At 39.7% G+C, this 24,912-nt stretch overlaps 1 protein-coding gene across 2 annotated transcripts in view; it reads right to left on the bottom strand.

Annotated features, from left to right (window-relative positions):
• Window positions 1-24,912, bottom strand: part of FAM81A (family with sequence similarity 81 member A) — an 85,677-nt gene that overhangs the window by 19,198 nt on the left and 41,567 nt on the right. For both annotated transcript variants that reach the window (XM_061431136.1, XM_061431137.1), the window contains exon 4: window positions 19,707-19,825. In XM_061431136.1, coding sequence (XP_061287120.1) covers window positions 19,707-19,825 — 119 coding nt within the window. The remainder of the gene's footprint in view (window positions 1-19,706; window positions 19,826-24,912) is intronic.

Here is a 24,912-nt window from a genome sequence, read left to right on the forward strand (position 1 = left end):
ATAAAGAATAAGCGGTTAAGAGAAAAAAATTAGAAATCCTAAAAATAAGCTACAATTTTCTTAGTAGACCTGACAAACTCTAGACTAAACATGATTGAAGATAAAATCAGTGAATCATAAGAAAGTAGCAAGGAGCCTGCTCAGAATGCACCAAAGCCAGACAGAGACGCAAAACATGAAAAAATAGTGAAGAAAGATAGAGGACAAATAAAGGCATGCTAACATAAGTCAAAGGGAGGTTGAAGAATTTTAAAAAGAAAAATGGAGAGAATGGCAAAGAAGCAATATTTCAGGGGCTGTAGATTTGCTAAGACTGAAGAAAGACATGAGTTTTAAAGTATTTGTCCATGGGATTTTCCAGGCAAGGGTACTGGAGTAGGTTGCCATTGCCTTCTCTGAGTCAATGAATACCAAGTGGCATAAGTAAAACTAAACAGACTACGGTGAAATTCATATAACCCAAGATAAAGATAAAATCTTAAAAGCTACCAAATACCAAAGACAAAATGATTTTTTGACTGACTATAGGATTGATAGCACACAACAGACACCAGAAGACAATAAATATCAGAAGATATTGGAGAAACAGCGTCTAAGGATTGAGGGGAACAAATCCATCATACAAGAATAAGTGCAAAATAAAGACGTTTCAGACATACAAAGATTAAGAAATGCATCGCCCACACACTCATATTGAAAAAGTCATTAAATAATGAATTCAGTAAGAAGAAAAGAACACCCAGAGAGAAGGAGTAGGATGCAAGAAACAACAAACTGAGAAAATTTTCGGAAAATTTAATTTTTTATAGACTCTGAAAAAAGTAAGCTACCAGCTCAATTACTTCAAACTTCTTGAGATTTTACTTGGTAATGACTCACATTTTCTCTAAGTTGAACAACCTGTTTAGCTTAATCATTTGACTAAAATGCTATAATCCTCTTTGGAAATAACAGAAAATGTATTAGGATAAAAAAAATTTTAATACTGATAAAAATATTTTTAATATTTTGAAACACAATCTGAAAACCTGCATATATACATGTGTAAACTTCAATATTCACAATAAAAGAGACACAAAGCAGCAATCATGTCACTATCCATCTAGATTGGAAATATTTTAAATGTTTACTGCCCAACACTGGAGTTTGTATAATTAAGCTACATCACACATTGCAGGAGGAATAGTAAATTTTACAAGTTTTCTTGAGGGTAACTTGGCTGTACATACTCCAAATTTTGAAACGTGAATATATTTCGATGTACCTTGCAATCTAGGTATTAACCCCAAAGAAACAAAGGTGTGAGCAAAGAAAAATCAAACCAAATTCTGTATAAATTCTTTGTACAATTTCCTGCTATTCTAGGATAAAACCAAAATCCTTTAAAATGCTTAGAAAGAGGCAGTCCCAAGCCACCTACCTCTCGGCATCATCTTATATATTCTGTCCCTTTTTTCCTCTGTACTCAGCCACACCATTACACTGCAAGCCTTTGAACTTACTTCACTTCTTCCCTACTCTAAGGCCTTGACCCAAGCTGTTCTCTCTGGATGAAGTCTTCTTCCTTGACCCTGTCACCTGACTAGGTACTATACATCCCTCAAGCTAAGTACAATAGTCTCTTCCTTACTGAACCCTTCCTGGAGATCAGATATAGCAATTAAATACTTTCCAGATACCCCACATTTTTCTTTTGCTGAACTTCTTAAAATTTATTATTATTACTATTACTACCACTATTATTATCATTTTCTACTTGCTGTTGTTGTCCAGTCACTCAGTTGTGTCTGAATCTTTGCGACCCCATGGACTGCACCATGCCGGGCTTCCCTGTCCTTCACCAACTCCCAGAGCTTGCTCAAACTTATGTCCATTGAGTCCATGATGCCATCCAACCATCTTATCCTCTGTTGTCCCCTTCTCCTCCAGCCTTCAATCTTTCCCAGCATCAGAGTCTTTTCTAACAAGTCGGCTCTTTGCATCAGGTGGCCAAAGTATTGGAGTTTCAGCTTAAGCATCAGCCCTGTCAATGCATATTCAGGACTCATTTCCTTTAGGATTGACTGGTTTGATCTCCTTGCAGTTTGATGGACTCCCAAGAATGTTCTCCAACACCACAGTTCAAAAGCATCAATTCTTCAGTGCTCAGCCTTCTTTATGGTCCAACTCTCACATCCATACATGACTACTGGAAAAAAACATAGCTTTGACAAGACAGACTTTTGTCAGCAAAGCAATGTCTCTCCTTTTTAATATGCTCTCTAGGTTGGTCACCGGAGAAGGCAATGGCACCCCACTCCAGTACTCTTGCCTAGAAAATCCCATGGATGGAGGAGCCTGGTGGGCTGCTGTCCATGGGGTCGCTAAGAGTCAGACATGACTGAGCGACTTCACTTTCACTTTTCACTTTCATGCATTGGAGGAGGAAATGACAACCCACTCCAGAATTCTTGCCTGGAGAATCCCAGGGACAGGGGAGCCTGGTGGGCTGCCGTCTATGGGGTCGCACAGAGTCGGACATGACTGAAGCGACTTAGCATCAGCAGCAGCAGCAGGTTGGTCACAGCTTTTCTTTCAAGAAGCAAGTGTATTTTAATTTCATGGCTGCAGTCACCATTCATGGTAATTTTGGAACCCAAGAAAATCAAGTCTGTCACTGTTTCCTTTGTTTCCCCATCTATTTGCCATGAAGTGATGGGACCAGATGCCATGATCTTTGTCTTTTAAATGTTGAGTTTTAAGCCAGCTTGTTCACTCTCCTCTTTCACCTTCATCAAGAGGCTCTTTAGTTCTTTTTTGCTTTCTACCATGAGGGTGGTGTCATCGGCATATCTAAGGTTATTGATATTTCTCCCAGCAATCTTGATTCCAGCTGTGCTTCATCCAGCCTGGCATTTCCCACGATGTACTCTGCATATAAGTTAAAGAAGCACGGTGACAATATACAGCCTTGACGCACTCCTTTCCCAACTTGGAACCAGTCCATTGTTCCACGTCTAGTTCTAACTGTTGCTTCTTGACCTGCATACAGGTTTCACAGGAGGCAGGTAAAGTTGTCTGGTATTCCCATCTCTTAAAGAATTACTATATTATCATTTATCTCTAATTCCTGTTTTCATGACATGCACTCATCATTGGCCCGTGTATGGCTCACTTTCAGTTCAGTTCCATTGCTCAGTCACGTCCAACTCTTTGCGACCCCATGGACTGCAGCATGCCAGACCTCCCTATCCATCAGCAACTCCCGGAGTTTACTCAAACTCATGTCCATTGAGTCGGTGATGCCATCCAACCATCTCATCCTTTGTAGTCCCCTTCTCCTCCCGCCTTCAATCTTTCCCAGCATCAGGGTCTTTTCAAATAAGTCAGTTCTTTGCAGCAGGGGGCCAAGTACTGGAGTTTCAGCTTTAGCATCAGTCCTTCCAATGAACATTCAGGACTGATTTCCTTTAGGATGGACTGGTTGGATCTCCTTGCAGTTCAAGGGACTCTCAAGAGTCTTCTCCAACACCACAGGTCAAAAGCATCAGTTCTTCAGTGCTCAGCTTTCTTTATAGTCCAATTCTCACATCCATACATGACTACTAGAAAACCCATAGCTTTGACTAGACAGACCTTTGTTGGCAAAGTAATGGCTCTGCTTTTTAATACACTGACTAGGTTGGTCATAACTTCTCTTCCAAGGAGTAAGCATCTTTTAAATTCATGGCTGCAATCACCATCTGCAGCTCACTTTATTCATGGCTCACTTTATTCAGTTAATTATTTTTAAATAACTGCTCCTACTTTAAATCCTGTGTCATCATTCCCTTGTTCTCCTTTTAAGACTGTATTGCACACACATATACATGTCTGTTTATCTATTAATATATATATACACATATATATTTCTTAAAAATATGTGTATGTGTGTATTAGTTGAGTTCAACTGTTACAAAAGCCATTATGTCATATGTAATATTTTGATACTTACTGTTTTCACTTATTGCTAAGCCTCAACTATGTTGTTAAACACTACAGTAGTTACTCATTTTAACTACAAAATAATATTCTATTGTTCGTTACAATTTATTTTCCAAACCTCCACTAATGGGAACTTTGGGTTATTGCAAGACTTTGCTATTTCAAACAATGCTGCTATGAACATACCCTCCTGTGGTACAAGTTCAATAATTTATCTTGGGCATAAACTGATGGATCTCAAAGTATGTGGATGTTCAGCACTGAGAGGTAATATCAGCCCTCACTAGTTTATACTCCTACTAACAATATGTAAGAGATCTTGGGCACCTACATCCTCTCTAATGCTTGGCATTTTGGGATATTTTAGATGCCAATCTACTGGGAGTGAGAAAGCATATATTGCTGCTTTTTTACATTTTTATTTCAATATCAACCAATGAAACTGAATCTCCTCACATGTTTATTGGCCATACGTGTTTATTCTTTGATGTCAGTTCATGTCTCTTACCCATTGTTGCACTGGATTGTTTGCATTATTCTTAACTTGTACATATATTCTTGACACGTTTTACTATACAATGTCTTCCTCCATTTGTAACGTCTCATTTTCTTATTTAAAAATGATGAGCAATACTTTAAATTTTAACATAATCAAACATCTCAATGCCTTATATATCAAGAAGAAATCCTCCCCTACCAAAAGGTCTAAAAGATATTTCTCTATATGTTTCTATTAAAAGTTTTAAGTCTTATGTTTAGCATTTAAGTCCTTTACTCATCTGGAGGTGATTTTATATTTGGTATGAGATAGGGAAAAAATGAATCTTTTTTGAAATGGATAATAAATTTTCTAGCTCCATTTACTTAACAGTCTCTCCTTTCTCCACGGATCTGCTATGCCATCTATGGCATATATCAAAGTCCCATACATGTGTGGTTCAATTCTGGACTTTCTATCCCATTCCATTGTTCAATTTCTCTATCCCTAAGCCACCAACATAACATCTTAACAACTACAGTTTCATAGCAAGTCTTGGTATCTAGTAGGGCAATTCTCCCCTCTTTGGTCATCTTCATAAGTATCTTGAATGTTTCTGACTCTTAACTCTGACATACAAACATTATAATCATCAAGTTTCTCCATAAAACTCTGGAATCTAATTAGAATTTCATTGATTCTGAAGATTCATTTGTGAAAACTGATATTTTTAAAGATATTAAAGACTTCCTACCCTTGAATATAATATGTTTCTATTTATTTATGTTTTCTTATTATTTCTTAACCAATTTTTTTTTAATTTTCAAGACGTCTTGAACAATTTTTGTTAGATATATGCCTAGTTACTACACATTCTCTGATTTTAGTTTAAATAACATCTTCATTTTAAGTATGTTTTCTAGTTGTTTCCTATTGGTTTATAGTAAAGAAACTGATCTTTGTACTTTAATATTAGTAACCACCTTGCTAAATTTACATTAACAGATTAAGAGAGAAATCTGGGATTCAAATAGATGCAAAAACATTTGAGAAAACTCAGTACAGATTATAAAGAGTCTTAGTAAATCTGGAGTGCAAGAAAACTTCCCAAATCTGATGAATCCATGATTAATCATCATCCAAAAAATGGAAAAACTCTGGAAGTATTCTCATAAAGTTGAAAACAAGAGAAAGATGCCCATTTTTAAATTTCTAATTAACTGTACTGAAGATTTTACCCAGTACAAGATGACAAAAAAGAGAGACGAAGGATATGAGGATCAGAAAAGAAGAAATTAAACTGCCAATATATGCACATGATATCATTTCTATAGAAACTCCCCCAAAATCTATAAACCAGAATCATAAGTGAAATAAATAATTATTTTGCAATAATTTGCTTAATGTCTAGCTCTCCTATTAGAAGGAATATAAACTACATTTAAGGAAGAAGGGCAACTGCCTTTTCTATCACTAAAACCCTAGTGCCGAGCACATTGCCTTGCTTGTAGTAGGGGCTCAATAAATACTTGCCAATGAATGACTATAAGGAATATTTACTACGTACCATGCACTGTCCACGGAGAAGGCAATGGCACCCCACTCCAGTACTCTTGCTTGGAAAATCCCATGGATGGAGGAGCCTGGTAGGCTGCAGTCCATGGGGTCGCTAAGAGTCAGACATGACTGAGCGACTTCACTTTCACTTTTCACTTTCATGCATTGGAGAAGAAAATGGCAACCCACTCCAGTGTTCTTGCCTGGAGAATCCCAGGGATGGGGGAGCCTGGTGGGCTGCTGTCTATGGGGTCGCACAGAGTCGGACACGACTGAGGCGACTTAGCAGCATGCACTGTCCAAGATGCATAATATTATGCATGAATTAAACATGCAGGAACAAAATATTAGTTCATTTAGTCCTCAAAATCATCCCCACTCACAAATGATGCTTAAAAACAATATCAAAGTCAGACCCCTCTTTTTAATTTTGAGCTCAAAATTTTTGAGCAATACATTATCTAAATTATATCTGGGGAAATCTGAAGTGTTAAATTACCATGAAATACAAAAATATTATTTTCCAATTCAAATAACAGCTTATTGGATGGAAATTTACATCATACCAGTTCATCATCTTCACAAAGCAGTTCAAGGGACAGACTATGTTTAAATAAGTTACTTGAAAAGGTCTCAAAATGATCCTAAAGCTCATGGCTCACAGATTTGCACTAGCTATAGCTTGGCTTCCATATTTTGTCTCACTTGGAAACACAAACACTACAACATTGCTGTTGTTCAGTCACTCAGTCATGTCCGACTCTTCAACCCCATGGACTGCAGCACCCAGGCTTCCCTGTCCATCATCTCCCGGAGCTTGCTCAAACTCATGTCCATTGAGTCAATGATGCCATCCAACCATCTCATCCTCTGTCTCCCCTTCTCCTCCTGCCCTCAATCTTTCCCAGCATCAGGATCTTTTCCAATGAGTCAGCTCTTCGCGTCAGGTGGTCAAAGTATCGGAGCGACAACACACATTTCCATTAATACAGGAGTGGCTAAATATATTAAATTATGATACATACATGGAACAGAATATCCCATATTTAATCAAAAAGTAAGTCAGATCCATGTGCACACTGGAAGGAGGCCCACAGTATATGGTCATGAAGAAACAAGTGACAGAATAGTATGGAAAAGTGCAGGCGCATAGTTGTGGCACACGAGCTGAGCTGCATGTGGGATCTTTCTGAGCCAGGGATCAAACCTGTGTCCCCTGCATTGGCAGGCAGACTCTTAACCAATGGACCACCAGGGAAGCCCCCTTCCTTTCTTTTCAAAAAACACACATCATAAAAGGCAGCCTTGGGGCTCGCATGTAGCTGTGGGCACAACTCAGTAGATTTAGTTAAACAAGAACCTGCACTGAATTCCGACCAGTTGTCCTGTTTTATCTTGATGTAATATTATCAATGAACTGCTAATGTATTCATTCCAAAATTTCCCTTTTCGGGTCTTTAGGCAGCTGTCTTCCCGGTACAGCTCTTGGTTGTGGCAATTAGGTGGCAGAATGACTCTATCACTTGGCTGTCTGATCAACGACGGCAAGGAGGTGATTAAAAGTCCAGAACAGGGTCCCAAATGTCTAACCACAGACATGATTTGAGTTTCACGCTTAGGCAGATCTTCTCTTACAGCTTGTGACATGGTAGTATATGGCATTTAAAAAGCAATGACACTTATAGAATGCCTATGTCATTCATTTTACTTCTCTTCACATAGGCATTTTATAATCTCACAACCTTGCAAAGGTAAATACACTACAATAAGATATTCTGAGAGAGAGACCACATTCACACAATATTTTTTACAGTAAACTCTTAGAATTATTTTATTTTATAATTAATTATTGTTAATCTCTTATTTTGCCTAAGTTATAAATTAAACTTTCTCACAGGGATAGTATATAGGAAAAAACATAGTATATATATAGAGAGAGGCTTCAGTGCTATTCCCAGTTTCAGGCACCCACTGGCAGTCTTGGGGTGTATTCCCTTGGGACTACTGTATCATAATCTAAGCTTCTAATATGGGTGTTATGGCCTAACAAAATATTGGCATTACCAAGAGGTTTTATGATACATATATATGGCTGAGTCCCTTCACTGTTCACCTGAAACTATCACAACATTTAGGCTATGTGTGTGCTCAGTCACTTCAGTCATGTCCAACTCTGCGACCCTATGGACTGTAGCCAGGCTCCTCCATCCATGGGATTCTCCAGGCCAGAATACTGGAGTGGGTTACCATGCCCTCCTCCAGGGGACCTTCCTGACCCAGGGATTAAACCCACATCTCTTGCATTGCAGGCAGATTCTCTAATGCTGAGCCACTGGGGAAGCCCTTTAATCAGCTATATGCCAATACAAAATAAAAAGTTTAAAAAAGAAAAGAAAAAAGGAGGTGAGAGACAGGAGTAGAAAAGAGAGAAACACCCTATATCATCCTGAGAAGACCTTATTATTGCTCCACAACTTGTTTGTCCCCTTTGTGTAAATTTTGGTCTGTTCCCATGTTTTCACTGCATTTTGTAAGAGAGCCTTGGGACATATCTATATTAGAAAATAACTCAACATTAATAAAAGGGGTTCATGATATAGGAGCACCTCAATACATAAGACAAATACTAACAGACATAAAAATAGAAATTAACAGTAACACAATAATAGTAGGAGACTTTAACACCCCACTCACACCAATGGACAGATCAAAACAGAAAATTAATAAGGAAACACAAGTCTTAAATGACACATTAGATGAGATGGATCTCATTAATATCTTCATGACAATCCATCCAAATGCAGAAGAATACACCTTCTTCTCAAGTACACATGGAACATTCTCCAGGATAGACCACATCTTGGGTCACAAATCAAACCTCAGTAAATTTAAGAAAATTGAAATCATGTCAAGCATCTTCACTGACCACAATGCTATGAGACTAGGTATCAATTACAAGGAAAAAACTGTAAGAAACACAAACACATGGAGATTAAATAATATGTTGCTAGATAACCAATAGGTTACTGAAGAAATCAAAAGGGAAATCAAAAAATTTCTAGAAACAAATGACAATGAAAACATGACAACTCAAAACCTATAGGATGCAGCAAAAGCAGTTCTAAGAGGGATGTTTATAGCAATATAATCCTACCTCAAGAAACAAGAAAAACAGACTAGACAACCTAACTTTACACCTAAAACAACTGGAAAAAAAGAACAACAACAAAAAAAACAAAATTAGTAGAAGGAAAGAAAACATAAAGAGCAGAGCAGAAATAAATGAAAAAGAAATGAAAGAAACAATAGTAAAGATTAATAAAACCAAAAGTGGGTTCTTTGGGAAGATAAACAAAATTGACAAACCTTTAGCCAGACTCATCAGGAAAAAAAGAGAGAAGAATCAAATCAACAAACAGGAGCGGTTACAACAGACAATGCAGAAATACAAAGGATTATAAGAAACTATTATGAACAACTATATGGCAATAAAATGGATAACCTGGGAGAAATGGACAGATTCTTAGAAAAGTTCAATCTTTCAACACTGAATCAGGAAGAAATAGAAATTATGAACAATACAATTATAAGCACTGAAATTGAAACTGTGATAACTGTGATCGAAAATCTCCCAAAAAACAGAAGCCCAGAACCAGATGGCTTCACAGGAGAAATCTATCCAACATTTAGAGAAGAGCTAATGCCTATCCTTCTAAAACTCCTTCAAAAAACTGCAGAGAAAGGAACAACAGACTGGTTCCAAATAGGAAAAGGAGTACGTCAAGGCTGTATATTGTCACCCTGCTTATTTAACTTATATGCAGAGTACATCATGAGAAACACTGGGCTGGAAGAAGCACAAGCTGGAATCAAGATTGCCGGGAGAAATATCAATAACCTCAGATATGCAGATGACACTACTCTTATGGCAGAAAGTGAAGAGGAACTCAAACGCCTTGATGAAAGTGAAAGTGGAGAGTGAAAAAGTTGGCTTAAAGCTCAACATTCAGAAAACGAAGATCATGGCATCTGGTCCCATCACTTCATGGGAAATAGATGGGGAAACATGGAAACGGTATCAGACTTTAATTTGGGGGGCTCCAAAATCACTGCAGATGGTGACTGCAGCCATGAAATTAAAAGATGCTTATTCCTTGGAAGGAAAGTTATGACCAACCTAGATAGCATATTCAAAAGCAGAGACATTCCTTTGCCAACAAAGGTCCGTCTAGTCAAGGCTATGGTTTTTCCAGTGGTCACGTATGGATGTGAGAGTTGGACTGTGAAGAAAGCCAAGTGCCAAAGAATTGATGCCTTTGAACTGTGGTGTTGGAGAAGACTCTTAAGAGTCCCTTGGACTGCAAGGAGATGCAACCAGTCCATTCTGAAGGAGATCAGCCCTGGGTGTTCTTTGGAAGGAATGATGCTAAAGCTGAAACTCCAATACTCTGGCCACCTCATGCGAAGAGTTGACTCACTAGGAAAGACCCTGATGCTGGGAGGGATTGGGGGCAGGAAGAAAAGGGGACGACAGAGGATGAAATGGCTGGATGGCATCACCGACTCGATGGACGTGAGTTTGAGTGAACTCCGGGAGATGGTGATGGACAGGGAGGCCTGGCGTGCTGTGATTCATGGGGTCGCAAAGAGTCGGACACGACTGAGCAACTGAACTGAACTGAACTGAAAGAACACTACCAAACTCATTCTAAGAGGCCACCATCACCTGATATGAAAACCAGACAAAGACATCACAAAAACAGAAAACTACAGACCAATATCATTGATGAACATAGATGCAAAAATCCTCAACAAAATTTTAGCAAACAGAATTCAGCAACACATCAAAAAGCTCACCATGATCAAGTTGGGTTTATTCCAGGGATGCAAAGTTTCTTCAATCTATACAAATCAATCAATGTGATATACCATATTAACAAATTGAGAGATAAAAACCATATGATTATCTCAATAGATGCAGAAAAAGCCTTTGACAAAATTCAGCACCCATTTATGACTAAAACTCTTCAAAAAATGGACATAGAAGGAACCTACCTCAACACAGTAAAGGGCATATATTATAAACCTACAGCAAACATTATTCTCAATGGTGAAAAACTGAAAGCATTCCCCCTAAGATCAGGAACAAGACAAGGGTGTCCACTTTCACCACTATTATTCAACATAGTTCTAGAAGTCCTAGCTACAGCAATCAGAGAAATAAAAGGAATCAAAGAAATAAAAGGAATCCAGATCAGAAAAGAAGTAAAGCTCTCACTATTTGCAGATGACATGATACTGTACATAGAAAACCCTAAAGATAGTATCAGAAAATTACTAGAGCTAATCAGTGAACTTAACAAAGTTGCAGGATATAAAATCAATGCACAGAAATCACTTGTATTTCTATATACTAACAATGAAAAATCAGAAAGAGAAATTAAGCAATCAATCCCATTCACCATTGCAACAAAAAGAATTAAATATCTAGGAATAAACTTACCCAAGCAGACAAAAGAGCTGTACACAGAAAATTATAAGACACTAATGAATGAAATCAAAGATGACATAAACAGATGGAGAGATATTCCATGTTTCTGGGTAGGAAGAATCAATACTGTGAAAATGACTATACTACCAACCACAATCTACAGATTCAATGTGATCCCTATCAAATTACCAATGACATTTTTCACAGAACTAGAACAAAAACATTTCACAATTCATATGGAAACACCAAAGACCCCTAATCACCAAAGCAGTCTTGAGAAAGAAGAATGGAGCTGGAGGAATCAACCTTCCTGACTTTAGATTGTACTACAAAGCTACAGTCGTCAAGACAGTATGGCACTGGCACAAAAACAGAAATAGAGACCAATGGAACAAGATAGAAAGCCCAGAAATAAGCCCACACACCTATGGGTACTTTATTTTTGACAAAGGAGGCAAGAATATACAATGGGTCAAAGACAGCTTCTTCAATAAATGGTGCTGGGAAAACTGGACAATTACATGTAAAAGAATGAAATTAGAACACTTCCTAACACAATACACAAAGATAAACTCAAAATGGATTAAAAACCTAAATATAAGACCAGAAACCATAAAACTCTTAGAGGAAAACATAGGAAGAACACTTGATGACGTAAGTCAAAGAAAGATCCTCTATGACCCACCTCCTAGAGTAATGGAAATAAAAACAAAAGTAAACAAGTGGGACCTGATTAAACTTAAAAGCTTTTGCACGGCAAAGCAAACTATAAGCAAGGTGAAAAGACAACCCTCAGAATGGGAGAAAATAGTAGCAAGTGAAACAACTGACAAAGGATTAATTTCCAAAATATATAAGCAGCTCATACAACTCAATTCCAGAAAAACAAACAACCCAATCAAAAAGTGGGGAAAAGACCTAAACAGACATTTCTCCAAAGAAGACATACAGATGGCTAACAAACACATGAAACAATGCCCAACATCGCTCATTAGTAGAGCTATGTAAATCAAAACTACAATGAGATATCACCCCACACTGGTCAGAATGGCCATCATCAAAAAGTCTACAAACAATAAATGCTGGAGAGGGTGTGGAGAAAAGGGAACGCTCTTGCACTTTTGGAGCAAATGTAAATTAATACAGCCACTATGGAAGATGGTATAGAGATTCCTTAAATAGGAATAAAACCACCATATGACCCAGCAATCCCACTCCTAGGCATACACCCTGAGGAAACCAAAATTGAAAAAGACACATGTATCCCATTGTTCACTCCAGCACAATTTACAATAGCTAGAACATGGAAGCAATCTCGGAAAAGGTGATGGCACCCCACTCCAGTACTCTTGCCTGGAAAATCCCAAGGACGGAAGAGCCTGGTAGGCTTCAGTCCATGGAGTCGCAAAGAGTCGGACATGACTGAGCGACTTCACTTTCACTTTTCACTTTCATGCACTGGAGAAGGAAATGGCAACCCACTCCAGTGTTCTTGCCTGGAGAATCCCAGGGACGGGGGAGCCTGGTGGGCTGCCGTCTATGGGGTCGCATAGAGTCGGACACGACTGAAGTGACTTAGCAGCAGCAGCAGCAGAATATGGAAGCAACCTAGATGTCCATCAACAGATGAATGGATAAAGAAATTGTGGTATATATACACAATGGAATATTACTCAGCCATAAAAATGAATGCATTAGAGTCAGTTCTAATGAGGTGGATCAACCTGAAACCTCTTATACAGAATGAAGTAAGTCAGAAAGAGAAAGATAAATATTGTATTCTAATGCATATAGATGGAATCTAGAAAAATGGTACTGAAGAATTTATTTACGGGGCAGCAATAGAGAAATAGGTGTAGAGAACAGACTTATGGACATGGGGACAGGGGAGGAGAGGGTGAGATGTATGGAAAGAGTAACATGGAAACTTACATGACCATATATAAAATAGATAGCCAATGGGAATTTGCTGTATGGCTCAGGAAACTCAAACAGGGGCTCTGTATCAACCTAGAGGGGTGGGATGGGGAGGAAGATGGGAGGGAGGCTCAAAAGGCAGGGGACATATGTATACCTATAGCTGATTCATGTTGAGGTTTGAGAAAAAACAACAAAATTCTGTAAAGCAATTATCCTTCAATTAAAAAATAAATTAATTTTTAAAAAAAGTAAAAGGGGTTTCATGATATAAAAACACATTATATGACTATTATAAACTTAAATTCCCAGGTGCCCGTGACTGCATACACACTGACAGAGTGCTTTGGTTTTGGGGTTTGGTTTTGTTTTCTTCTAGTTATTAAATTGCAGTGAAAGGCACTTGCATGAAATAGCTCTAGTTTCAGTTTGATCTCTTTCAATCAACAGCAATAAAGCTAATGTAAGTTGAAAAAAACAAAGGTAATGAAACTTAAAACATCAGATTGCCCATCTTTCACGTATAGTAATTATTATATATAATTACAAATAGCTGTGAAAAGAAGGGAAGTGAAAAGCAAAGGAGAAAAAGAAAGATATAAGCATCTGAATGCAGAGTTTCAAAGAATAGCAAGAAGAGATTAGAAAGCCTTCCTCAGCGATCAATGCAAAGAAATAGAGGAAAACAATAGAATGGGAAAGACTAGAGATCTCTTCAAGAAAATTAGAGATACCAAAAGAACATTTAATGCAAAGATGGGCTCGATAAAGGACAGAAATGGAATGGACCTAACAGAAGCAGAAGATATTAAGAAGAGATGGCAAGAATACACAGAAGAACTGTACAAAAAAGATCTTCATGACCCAGATAATCACGATGGTGTGATCACTCACCTACAGCCAGACATTCTGGAATGTGAAGTCAAGTGGGCCTTAGAAAGCATCACTACGAACAAAGCTAGTGGAGACGATGGAATCCCAGTTGAGCTATTTCAAATCCTGAAAGATGATGCTGTGAAAGTGCGGCACTCAATATGCCAGCAAATTTGGAAAACTCAGCAGTGGCCACAGGACTGGAAAAAGTCAGTTTTCATTCTAATCCCAAAGAAAGGCAATACCAAAGAATGCTCAAACTACCACACAATTGCACTCATCTCACATGCTAGTAAAGTAATGCTCAAAATTCTCCAAGCCAGGCTTCAGCAAAATGTGAACCATGAACTTCCAGATGTTCAAGCTGGTTTTAGAAAAGGCAGAGGAACCAGAGATCAAATTGCCAACATTCGCTGGATCATTGAAAAATCAAGAGAGTTCCAGAAAAACATCTATTTCTGCTTTATTGACTATGCCAAAGCCTGACTGTGTGGATCACAATAAACTGTGGAAAATTCTGAAGGAGATGGGAATACCAGACCACCTGACCTGCCTCTTGAGAAACCTATATTCAGGTTAGGAAGCAACAGTTAGAACTGGACATGGAACAACAGACTGGTTCCAAATAGGAAAAGGAGTACATCAAGGCTGTATATTGTCACCCTGCTTATTTAACTTATATGCAGAGTACATCATGAGAAAAGCTGGGCTGGAAGAAGCACAAGCTGGAATCAAGATTGCCGGGAGAAATATCAATAACCTCAGATATGCAGATGACACCACCCTTATGGCAGAAAGTGAAGAAGATCTAAAGAGCCTCTTGATGAAAGTGAAAGGGGAGAGTGAAAAAGTTGGCTTAAAGCTCAACATTCAGAAAACGAAGATCATGGCATCTGGTCCCATCACTTCATGGGAAATAGAAGGGGAAACAGTGGAAACAGTGTCAGACTTTATTTTTGGGGGCTCCCAAATCACTGCAGATGGTGACTGCAGCCATGAAATTAAAAGATGCTTATTCCTTGGAAGGAAAGTTATGACCAACCTAGATAGCCTATTCAAAAGCAGAGACATTCCTTTGCCAACAAAGGTCCGTCTAGTCAAGGCTATGGTTTTTCCAGTAGTCATGTATGGATGTGAGGGTTGGACTGTGAGGAAGGCTGAGCGCCGAAGAATTGATGCTTTTGAACTGTGGTGTTGGAGAAGACTCTTGAGAGTCCCTTGGACTGCAAGGAGATCCAACCAGTCCATTCTGAAGGAGATCAGCCCTGGGTGTTCATTGGAAGGACTGATGCTAAAGCTGAAACTCCAATACTTTGGCCACCTCATGCGAAGAGTTGACTCATTGGAAAAGACGCTGATGCTGGGAGGGATTGGGGGCAGGAGGAGAAGGGGACGACAGAGGATGAGATGGCTGGATGGCATCACCAACTTGATGGACGTTAGTTTGAGTGAACTCTGGGAGTTGGTGATGGACAGGGAGGCCTGGCGTGCTGCAATTCATGGGGTTGCGAAGAGTCGGACACGACTGAGCGACTGAACTGAACTGATTATATGTATACATCATTAGCCCTTAAATGCTGGTTGTGATTTAACTGAATCAGACTACACAGCAATTTACATCCTAGGACATTGTCAGAAACAGTACAGCATAATGGGTACATACTACTGTATATAAATAGGGCTCCCCTGGTGACTCAGGTGGTAAAGAAACTGCCTGCCAATGCAGGAGACTCAAGAGACACAGGTTCGATCCCTGGGTAGGGAAGAGCCCCTGAAGAAGGAAATGGCAACTCATTCCAATATTCTTGCCTGGGAAATTCTATGGACAGAGGAGCCTGGCAGGCTATATATAGTCCATGGGGTCACAAAGAATCGCACATGACTGAGCACGCATGCATTGAGATACATAAAATAGATAACCAACAAGACTTACTGTATAGCATAGGGAACTATACTCAATATTTTGTAATAATCTATGAGGGAAAATAATCTTAAAATATACATATATATATACACATAGTTGTATAATTGAATCACTGTGCTATACATCTGAAACTAGCATAATATTGTAAATCAATTATACTACAACTTAAAAAAGAAATATATTGGGGATACCAGGTTGTATAATAATACAATAAAAGCAATTTTTAAAGTGATTAAATTGCAAAGAAGAAAAAAGTAAGCAAACAGGAAAGAAAAAAACAGTAGAGCAATCTGCAAGGAATCAGTGGAGCCTAAGATTTGGGTGTGTCACCAACAGAAGCAGGCAGCTTAATAAAATATGAAGGAAAGAGATGGTCACAGACAGCCTTGCAAAAACTGCTATCATCACAGGCTGACTGTGCAGCCTCTGAGGATTGGCATTTATCCTAACATTAGAGGCTTCGTGTTGTGGGAGAAACAGACATCACTAACATAGTCCAGCTAAGTCACTTAACCAAACAAACAATAAAAACAAGCCCAAGGGCATCAGTTTCCAGGATTGCTACAATATACTACCTAAACATCCAGTTTTTAACAAAAGTTATAATATATACAAAGCGTATTACTCAATAGCTACACTCCTAGGTATACACATCCAAGAGAAATTAAAACATATGACCACACAACCTCATATGTGAATGTGCATAACAGCATTATTTATAACGGCCAAAAAATTTTAACTTGATGATATCCCATCTGTTTTTTCTTTGCACCTGGACTTAATCTGAGGGAACTTGCACACTTGCCTCAGTACACAGGTATTTTTCCTCTAAAACTCTGATACCATGCAAACAGATCTCAGACAGCAAAGTGGAGGAAGCCACTGAGTCTTGGACAAATAAAGATAGTAAGCCAAAAAATGGACCAAATGTCCCAGTAGGAACAGAAAAGCTAGACTCCAGGCTTTGGGTTAGGGAGGAATGGGAAACTCTCTGAGACAGTCCTGTTCAGGTGTGTTCTGCTTAGTGAAGTAAGGGTGTCTATCATTTCTGTAGAGAATTATCCTTTGCCCTTTCCTGTTGGCTCTCCAGGGAGGTCAGGGTTTGTTTCATATCAATTACTTCACCAATGGATCCATGAACACTATAAACTAAAACCTGAAATAATACCGCTGCTGCTGCTGCTGCGTCTCTTCAGTCGTGTCTGATTCTGTGCGACCCCATAGACAGCAGCCCACCAGGCTCCACCGTCCCTGGGATTCTCCAGGCAAGAACATTGGAGTGGGTTGCCATTTCCTTCTCCAAGGCATGAAAGTGAAAAGTGAAAGTGAAGTTGCTCAGTCGTGTCCGACTCTTAGTGACCCCATGGACTGCAGCCTACCAGGCTGCAGCCTGGTAATCCAAGACTAACACTTAAAGAGTTCATATCCTTTCAAAACCATGACATAATTAATGGAAGAAAGTTAAAACTTTCCCCAGGAATTATTTCACATGAGTTTGTTTCAACAATCAATGTCTCATTAGCATTCCAGAAGAAAAATGAATAGAGCCACAAAATAAAGCAAAAATATGTGGTGTTCACAACACATTATTTTGACTGTTTCAGAGTAAAAGCATTTGCTACAGAGAAGGAACAAGCTGGGTAGAGCCGTTAATAAGAAACTGCAGAGGAAAAATGTAAAATTCCTGAAAGTATTTCAAAACAATTTCTCCATTTTGTAATTAGAACCAGTGTTACAAGGATAATTTCATGGCAGCTGCCCCTGAGACAATAACAGGTCCTATCTGCTCTATATTCACTCCATCTCATGTACACACTAAGCCCCTTCCATATATCACCTCACTCAATCTTCATCTGCAACTCAAGTGACTAGGAAAATTTCTAGAGTTCTCCTGAAGTTCCTACTCTTGCCTTGTAGCTCGGAAGCTCTTTAGATCCTCCCAATTCTGAGAGGTATAACAGAGCTGGGATTTCCTTTCAGCTGATCTCCACAAAAAAAAAACTTCAAGTCCAGTTAACAGTGATTTTCCAAATCTTTAATTCATCCAAATAAACATTTATTGAGTATCTACTGTCTTCCAGAGACTGTTCTATGCATTGAGGTTACAAAAAGATGAAGTACTGTGCCCCAAGGCAACAGAGAGACTCAACAGCACAGAGAGTGGTAGGTAAGTTCAGGAGAAAGGGATCTGGGAAAACTTCCTGGAGGAGGTAAAACTTAAGCTGAACTTTAAAGGCTGACTAGAAGTCAGGAAAGGAGAGGGCAGGTATAAGAACAGCAAGCACAAAGACACAGATATAGGAGAGCCTGATCCAATCGGGGAATAACAAGCAGGTGATTACTGCTGAAAGTACAGTGCAAGCGAAGAGAGACATAAGGCGCTCAAGGGGGCATCTGCCACCACGGGCCTTACAGAGACTGGAGTTCACCCAGATGAGGAGAGAACTCAGGAGAGTGGCAACCGGGAGCCCTCTGCCGTGAGACCAACGTCATCCAGCAAACCTGAATTCACAGGCCCGATATTCAGAGTCCTTCAAGTTTTGTTGGCACAAATATCCTCTAAAACCCTGTCTGGTCCAAAGAGACCTTGGATCCTTTCCTCCCTTCCCACTCTCTGCAGACCACCCTCACTTTCACTGCAAGCTGATTCAAATTGCCTGTTAACTCCACGGCTCCCATGTACACGCATGCTTGACTCTTAATATCAGCAGAGGGCAGAAGAGGCCCGAGAATGCTTCAGAGATTGTGCATTTCTGACAAACCTCCGGTGACAGGGACGCTGCTGGTCGGTCCATGGGGCACTTTTTCAGAAGTGAGTCCCTGGAACAGCACCCTTCCTAAGACCCGAGAGGAAAGGTCTCTTTTTCAAGTGTACAATCTACCATGGACTGATACTTTCAGAAAAGGTAATAAAAAAGAATAATGAAAAGATTAAAAAAATTTATCTTTTATTGAAGGATAATTGCTTTACAATATTGTGTTGATTTCTGCCATACCTCGGAGAAAATGAAATTTTAAAAAGACACACCAACTACTGTAAAGCAACTATAGTCCAATAAAAATTAATTTAAAATAAGAAAAAATAAATGTTAGATTTACTTTATTAATAAAAATTTTTTAAATCAGTTAGTCCTGATCATCTTAGCTAATAAATGAGATATGTAAAATGCTCCCCTCCAAAAAAAGACATACAAACTATAAGTTCCAACATTGTATTATTGAGCTCAATAAATATAACATTCATCTAGCAAATTACACAGGTCAACTGAGCCCTCCGCTCATCACCTTCCACACACACAGCTCTAACTACAGAAGTACAGTTGAACCAGGGCTACTCAAAACAAGGTCTAACTTCCACCAGTAGATTTTATGGGCAAAGGAGACAATGTACTAGGAGAAGACAAAGACTCTGCTTTGGTGCTTCATAAATATATTCCCCATTAAAATGAAGTTGATGAGAAATCACTCTTGATACACAGAGATACAAATACCTGACAACCCACCTGGCCACTCTTCCCCGGAGATCCCCCAGGCCAGAGAGCTGCCTCATCTCCAGGGTCTTTAAGGCAGAATTAGTTCCGTAGCTAATGTTGTCCCGGGCACGGATCTGCTCCTGGAGTACCTGGGCAACACACAAAAACACCAACGAGGTCATCTGGGAACTCACGAGGTACCACAGACGCATTTGATACTTCTGGCAAAAATAGCAATGTTTAACTCCTTTCAGAAGAGGCTCCTTTATAAGCATCACCTGATGTACAGATCCACAGAGAACCAGGGGCTTGGAAAGAGACCTCAGAGATGTCACTCAGACCAAGGTCCTGCATTTACCAGTAAAAACATTTAGACTCAGATGTCAGGTGACTGGATGGAGGTTCCGCCGTAGGCAGAGGCAAAGCTGAGACCAGGAACTTGGACTCATGGAAGGTGGTACAGAGGTCTTACCCCACTCCAGTGTGCTTTTTTTTTTTTTTTTCCAGTGTGCTTTTTGATTGTCATTGTTTTAGGCAAACAATCCCTAAATCTGAGAAGTAATAAATCAAGAAAAAGGGGCGAAGAATAACATCAGACAAAGAGGTTCAAATGTCAGTCCCTCTAGCTGTGTGATCCTGAGCAAGTGTCTAGAGCTTTCTGAGCTTCCTTTTCTTCATCTGTTGATAGTAACGGTGACTATACTCTTAAGGCCACTTTATGGGAAATTACATAAGATAATGCATATAAAGCACTAAGCACAATCCCTGCTGCTGCTGCTGCTGCTGCTGCTGCTGCTAAGTCGCTTCCGTCGTGTCCGACTCTGTGCGACCCCATAGACGGCAGCCCACCAGGCTCCCCCGTCCTGGGATTCTCCAGGCAAATACACTGGAGTGGGTTGCCATTTTATTCTCCAATGCATGAAAGGGAAAAGTGAAAGGGAAGTCACTCAGTCGTGTCCGACCCTTCACGACCCCATGGACTGCAGCCTACCAGGCTCCTCCTTCCATGGGATTTTCCAGGCAAGAGTACTAGAGTGGGGTGCCATTGCCTTCTCCAAGCACAATGCCCACTACATGGTAAATACAACAAATGCTAATGATTCTTTCTAGTACCTATTTGGTAACAATATTTATACTGGAATGGTAGAATGCATCTCAGAGAAAAGACATTAAATGAAAGCAGAACTGCTGAAAGACAGAGTGACCCAGCACAAAACATGACCTCAAGGAGCATCCATCCCGGGAAATCTGCAAAGGAATGATGGCGATGAAGAGGACACCCCTAAAGTTTATTGAGCACGTCCTGGGAGGAGCCTGGGGCTGCACTACATGCTGACATGCACAAATCCACACAGCATTGTGAGGGAGGTACTCTCAGCATCCCTGCACCAGGAAGTGAGGCACCAACAGCTGAACGGATAACATCTGGAGAGCCAGTGGCTAGCTGGGACTGGCCCAGGCTGCCTGGCTCCAGAATCTGTGCTCCTAACCATGGTGCAATGTTGCCTGCCAAACCAGCAAAGAATCTGAGACTGAAGCACTAAAGAGAGACAGACAGACAAGAAAACCTGAATCCTAGGGAACAGGAGATCTCTCAAAAGCAAAAGTCTGTATCAGATGTTTCTCTGAACACTTCGTTATTCTTTTGCTCATCCCTTTCTTTCCCTTCCCTCCTCCACTCCCCATATTCTCTCCTCTACACTCCCTGCACCACTAACCACTCTCTTTCCATCTTTCCAAAGAGAATGTTTTTGACTTCTCACAGTATATCCTTCCCCTTTCAGTCACTTTTTTAAAATTTCCAATTTGTCTGATGTCAGCCTAAGTATTTATGAATTCTCTTTACCTTTTTTTTTAACTTGTGGTTTTAAATTTTAAAAGATGAGCACGACATTCCTTTATTTTAACTATTTCTTCCTTAATAATGAAGATATTTTCCCTTTAGTACAGCATTTGCTGTGGGCATAGGTTGGGTGTAAAGTTTTTCAATTTCAGTTTTGAACTTCTCTTTGGTCTAAGGATATCTAAGTATCTTTAGAATTACTTAGGATTTCTTCATTTTCAAGTTTTCTTTTCATCACTTCTATTATTTATTTCTAATTGTATTAATTAAGAAGCACAAGCTGGAATCAAGATTGCCGGGAGAAATATCAATAACCTCAGATACGCAGATGACACCACCCTTATGGCAGAAAGTAAAGAGGAACTAAAAAGCCTCTTGATGAAGGTGAAAGAGGAGAGTGAAAAAGTTGGCTTAAAACTCAACATTTAGAAAACTAAGATCATGGCATCTGGTCCCATCACTTCATGGCAAATAGATGGGGAAACAGTGGAAACAGTGTCAGACTTTATTTTTCTGGGCTCCAAAATCACTGCAGATGGTGATTGCAGCCATGAAATTAAAAGATGCTTACTCCTTGGAAGGAAAGTTATGACCAACCTAGATAGCATATTCAAAAGCAGAGACATTACTTTGCCAACAAAGGTCCATCTAGTCAAGGCTATGGTTTTTCCAGTGGTCATGTATGGATGTGAGAGTTGGACTGTGAAGAAAGCTGAGTGCCGAAGAATTGATGCTTTTGAACTGTGGTGTTGGAGAAGACTCTTGAGAGTCCCTTGGACTGCAAGGAGATCCAACCAGTCCATTCTGAAGGAGATCAGCCCTGGGATTTCTTTGGAAGGAATGATGCTAAAGCTGAAACTCCAATACTTTGGCCACCTCATGCGAAGAGTTGACTCATTGGAAAAGACCCTGATGCTAGGAGGGATTGGGGGCAGGAGGAGAAGGGGACGACAGAGGATGAGATGGCTGGATGGCATCATGGACTTGATGGACATGAGTCTGAGTGAACTCCGGGAGTTGGTGATGGACAGGGAGGCCTGGCATGCTGCGATGCATGGGGTCGCAAAGAGTCGGTTACAACTGAGCGACTGAACTGAACTGAAGATCAAAAGTATGGTCTGTAAACCTAATTTTTTAATGTATTAAAATTTGCTTTGTCACATATGACTGATTTTTCAAAAGTTCCATGCAAAAAAACTATTTGAAGAACAAAAGTTTCAATATTGCATATTAGACTGAGTTTGCTGATTCCATTACTCATTTTCTTTTCTAAGAGTTTTTATTTATTTGGCTGCACCCAGTCTTTGTTGCAGCATGTGGGATCTGATTCCTTGACCAGGGATGGAACCCAGGCCCCCTGCAATTGGGAGCATGAAGTAGTCTTAGCCAGTGGACCACTAAGAAAGTACTCATTATTCACTTTCTCTAGATCTTGTCTATTTTTGCCTACTAGATCTTGAATTCTCTCACTGTAAAATGTCTTCCTCAAGGTCTCCTTTCATTTGTAATGCCGTTTACTTCATTTAGCTGCCATTTTATTTGGCACATACAGATTTAAGATCAAAGTGGCCATGGCCATTATATAATAACCTTCCTAATCTGATTTAGTGCTTGTAATGTTGCTTCATCTTACCTAATATTAAAATTGCTACTAGACTTTATAAATAATAAAGCAAACACTTGCTTGGTCTAATTACAGTAGGCATTGTTCTAAATGCTATAGGTATGTTAACTCGTTTAATCCTCACAATACCCTATGAAGGAGGGACTGTTATTACCCTCATTTCACAGATGGTGAAATCTCTAACTGGTCAAGTAACTTACCCAAAGCCACAGTCAGTACATGAGGGAGCTGGGATTGGCACTAGGAGCCTGGCTCCACTGACTGGGCTCTCACTCATGACATTATGCTGCTTTCTGTTCTTGTTAGTCCCTCCATCTCACTTTTTAAAAAAAAATTATTGTAGTTGATTTACAGTGTTACGTTAATTTCTGTTGCACAGCAAAGTGACTCGGTTATACATACATACATATTAATACATATATATATATACATTTTCATATCCTTTTCCATTATGGTTTATCATAGGATATTGAATATAGTTAAATGAATATGTGCTATACAGCAGGACCTTATTGTTACACCTCACTTTATATTTACAACTTATGTTGCTTTTTGTTGTTTCCTTTCTCCTTTCCCCTGTTTTGCCTGGTTTAATCAGGTTACCATGCATTACCTTTTCTCCCCTTTGTTATCTGGGGAGCATCCCTGGCCATCGATGGTCCATGAATGGCTCAGCTCACCTTTCCCAACCTTTATAACCATATCTGCACCTACTCCCGGCTCTTTCCCTGCACAGCACTGCTCTCCTCCACATAAGGCACACCTACCCTCCTTCACCCTTCACCCAGGATGACTTACGTGGAAGGATTTTTACTTTTGTCCCCTCTTGCTCTTCCCCACACCAACCATTCTTTGCTAAAATAACCCAGTACTTCTAGTTGAGATACAATTAGAATTTTGCTTGAATGGCCCTTCTTTATTATCTTTTTTCTTCTTCTTCTTTCTTATTTTAAGGCTTCTGTTAAATTTACTGATATCCATTTACATAAAATGATAGAGTTTGGGGTTTTTTTTAAGTATAGTCGCTTTACAATGTTAGTTCCTGCTGTGCCTCAAAATGAATTGGCCACACCACAGAGCATTGAGTAGAGTTCCCTGTGGTATACATTTAGTTCTCAGTAGAAATGATAGGTCTTTTCCTAAAGATCACCGATTATCTTTTGTGTTTCTCCTTTTCCTTTCCCCCATCTTAGGATCTCTGGGCACCATCACTGTGTTTTGGTTAGGGTCCTTCCTTCAGCATTTTCCTTAGACCAGACACTTGGATGAAAGACCCTCTGGATCCCTGCTGTGTCTGTTCTCTTCCTCCCTCCTGGTGAAGGATGGGTGATAAACTGAAAGGGTATGAAATTCTTGACGTAAATGCCTTTCCTCCTGGTGAACTGTGAAGCTGACAGGCAGTCTGATGCTTCTTCCCCTAAAAGTACCTTGCCTCCTTATGCCTGCTGCTGCTGCGAAGTCGCTTCAGTCGTGTCCGACTCTGTGTGACCCCATAGACAGCAGCCCAACAGGCTCCGCCGTCCCTGGGATTCTCCAGGCAAGAACAGTGGGTTGCCATTTCCTTCTCCAGTGCATGAAAGTGAAAAGTGAAAGTGAAAAGTAAAATTGACGTCGCTCAGTCATGTCCGACTCTTAGCGACCCCATGGACTGCAGCCCACCAGGCTCCTCCATCCATGGGATTTTCCAGTTAAGAGTACTGGAGTGGGGTGCCATTGCCTTCTCCCTCCTTATGCCTAGATGCTTGTTTTTCATCTTCAGAGTTGAGGAT

The sequence above is a fragment of the Bos javanicus genome, chromosome 10 (genome assembly GCF_032452875.1).
Source record: "Bos javanicus breed banteng chromosome 10, ARS-OSU_banteng_1.0, whole genome shotgun sequence".
NCBI classification, from domain to species: Eukaryota; Metazoa; Chordata; class Mammalia; order Artiodactyla; family Bovidae; genus Bos; species Bos javanicus.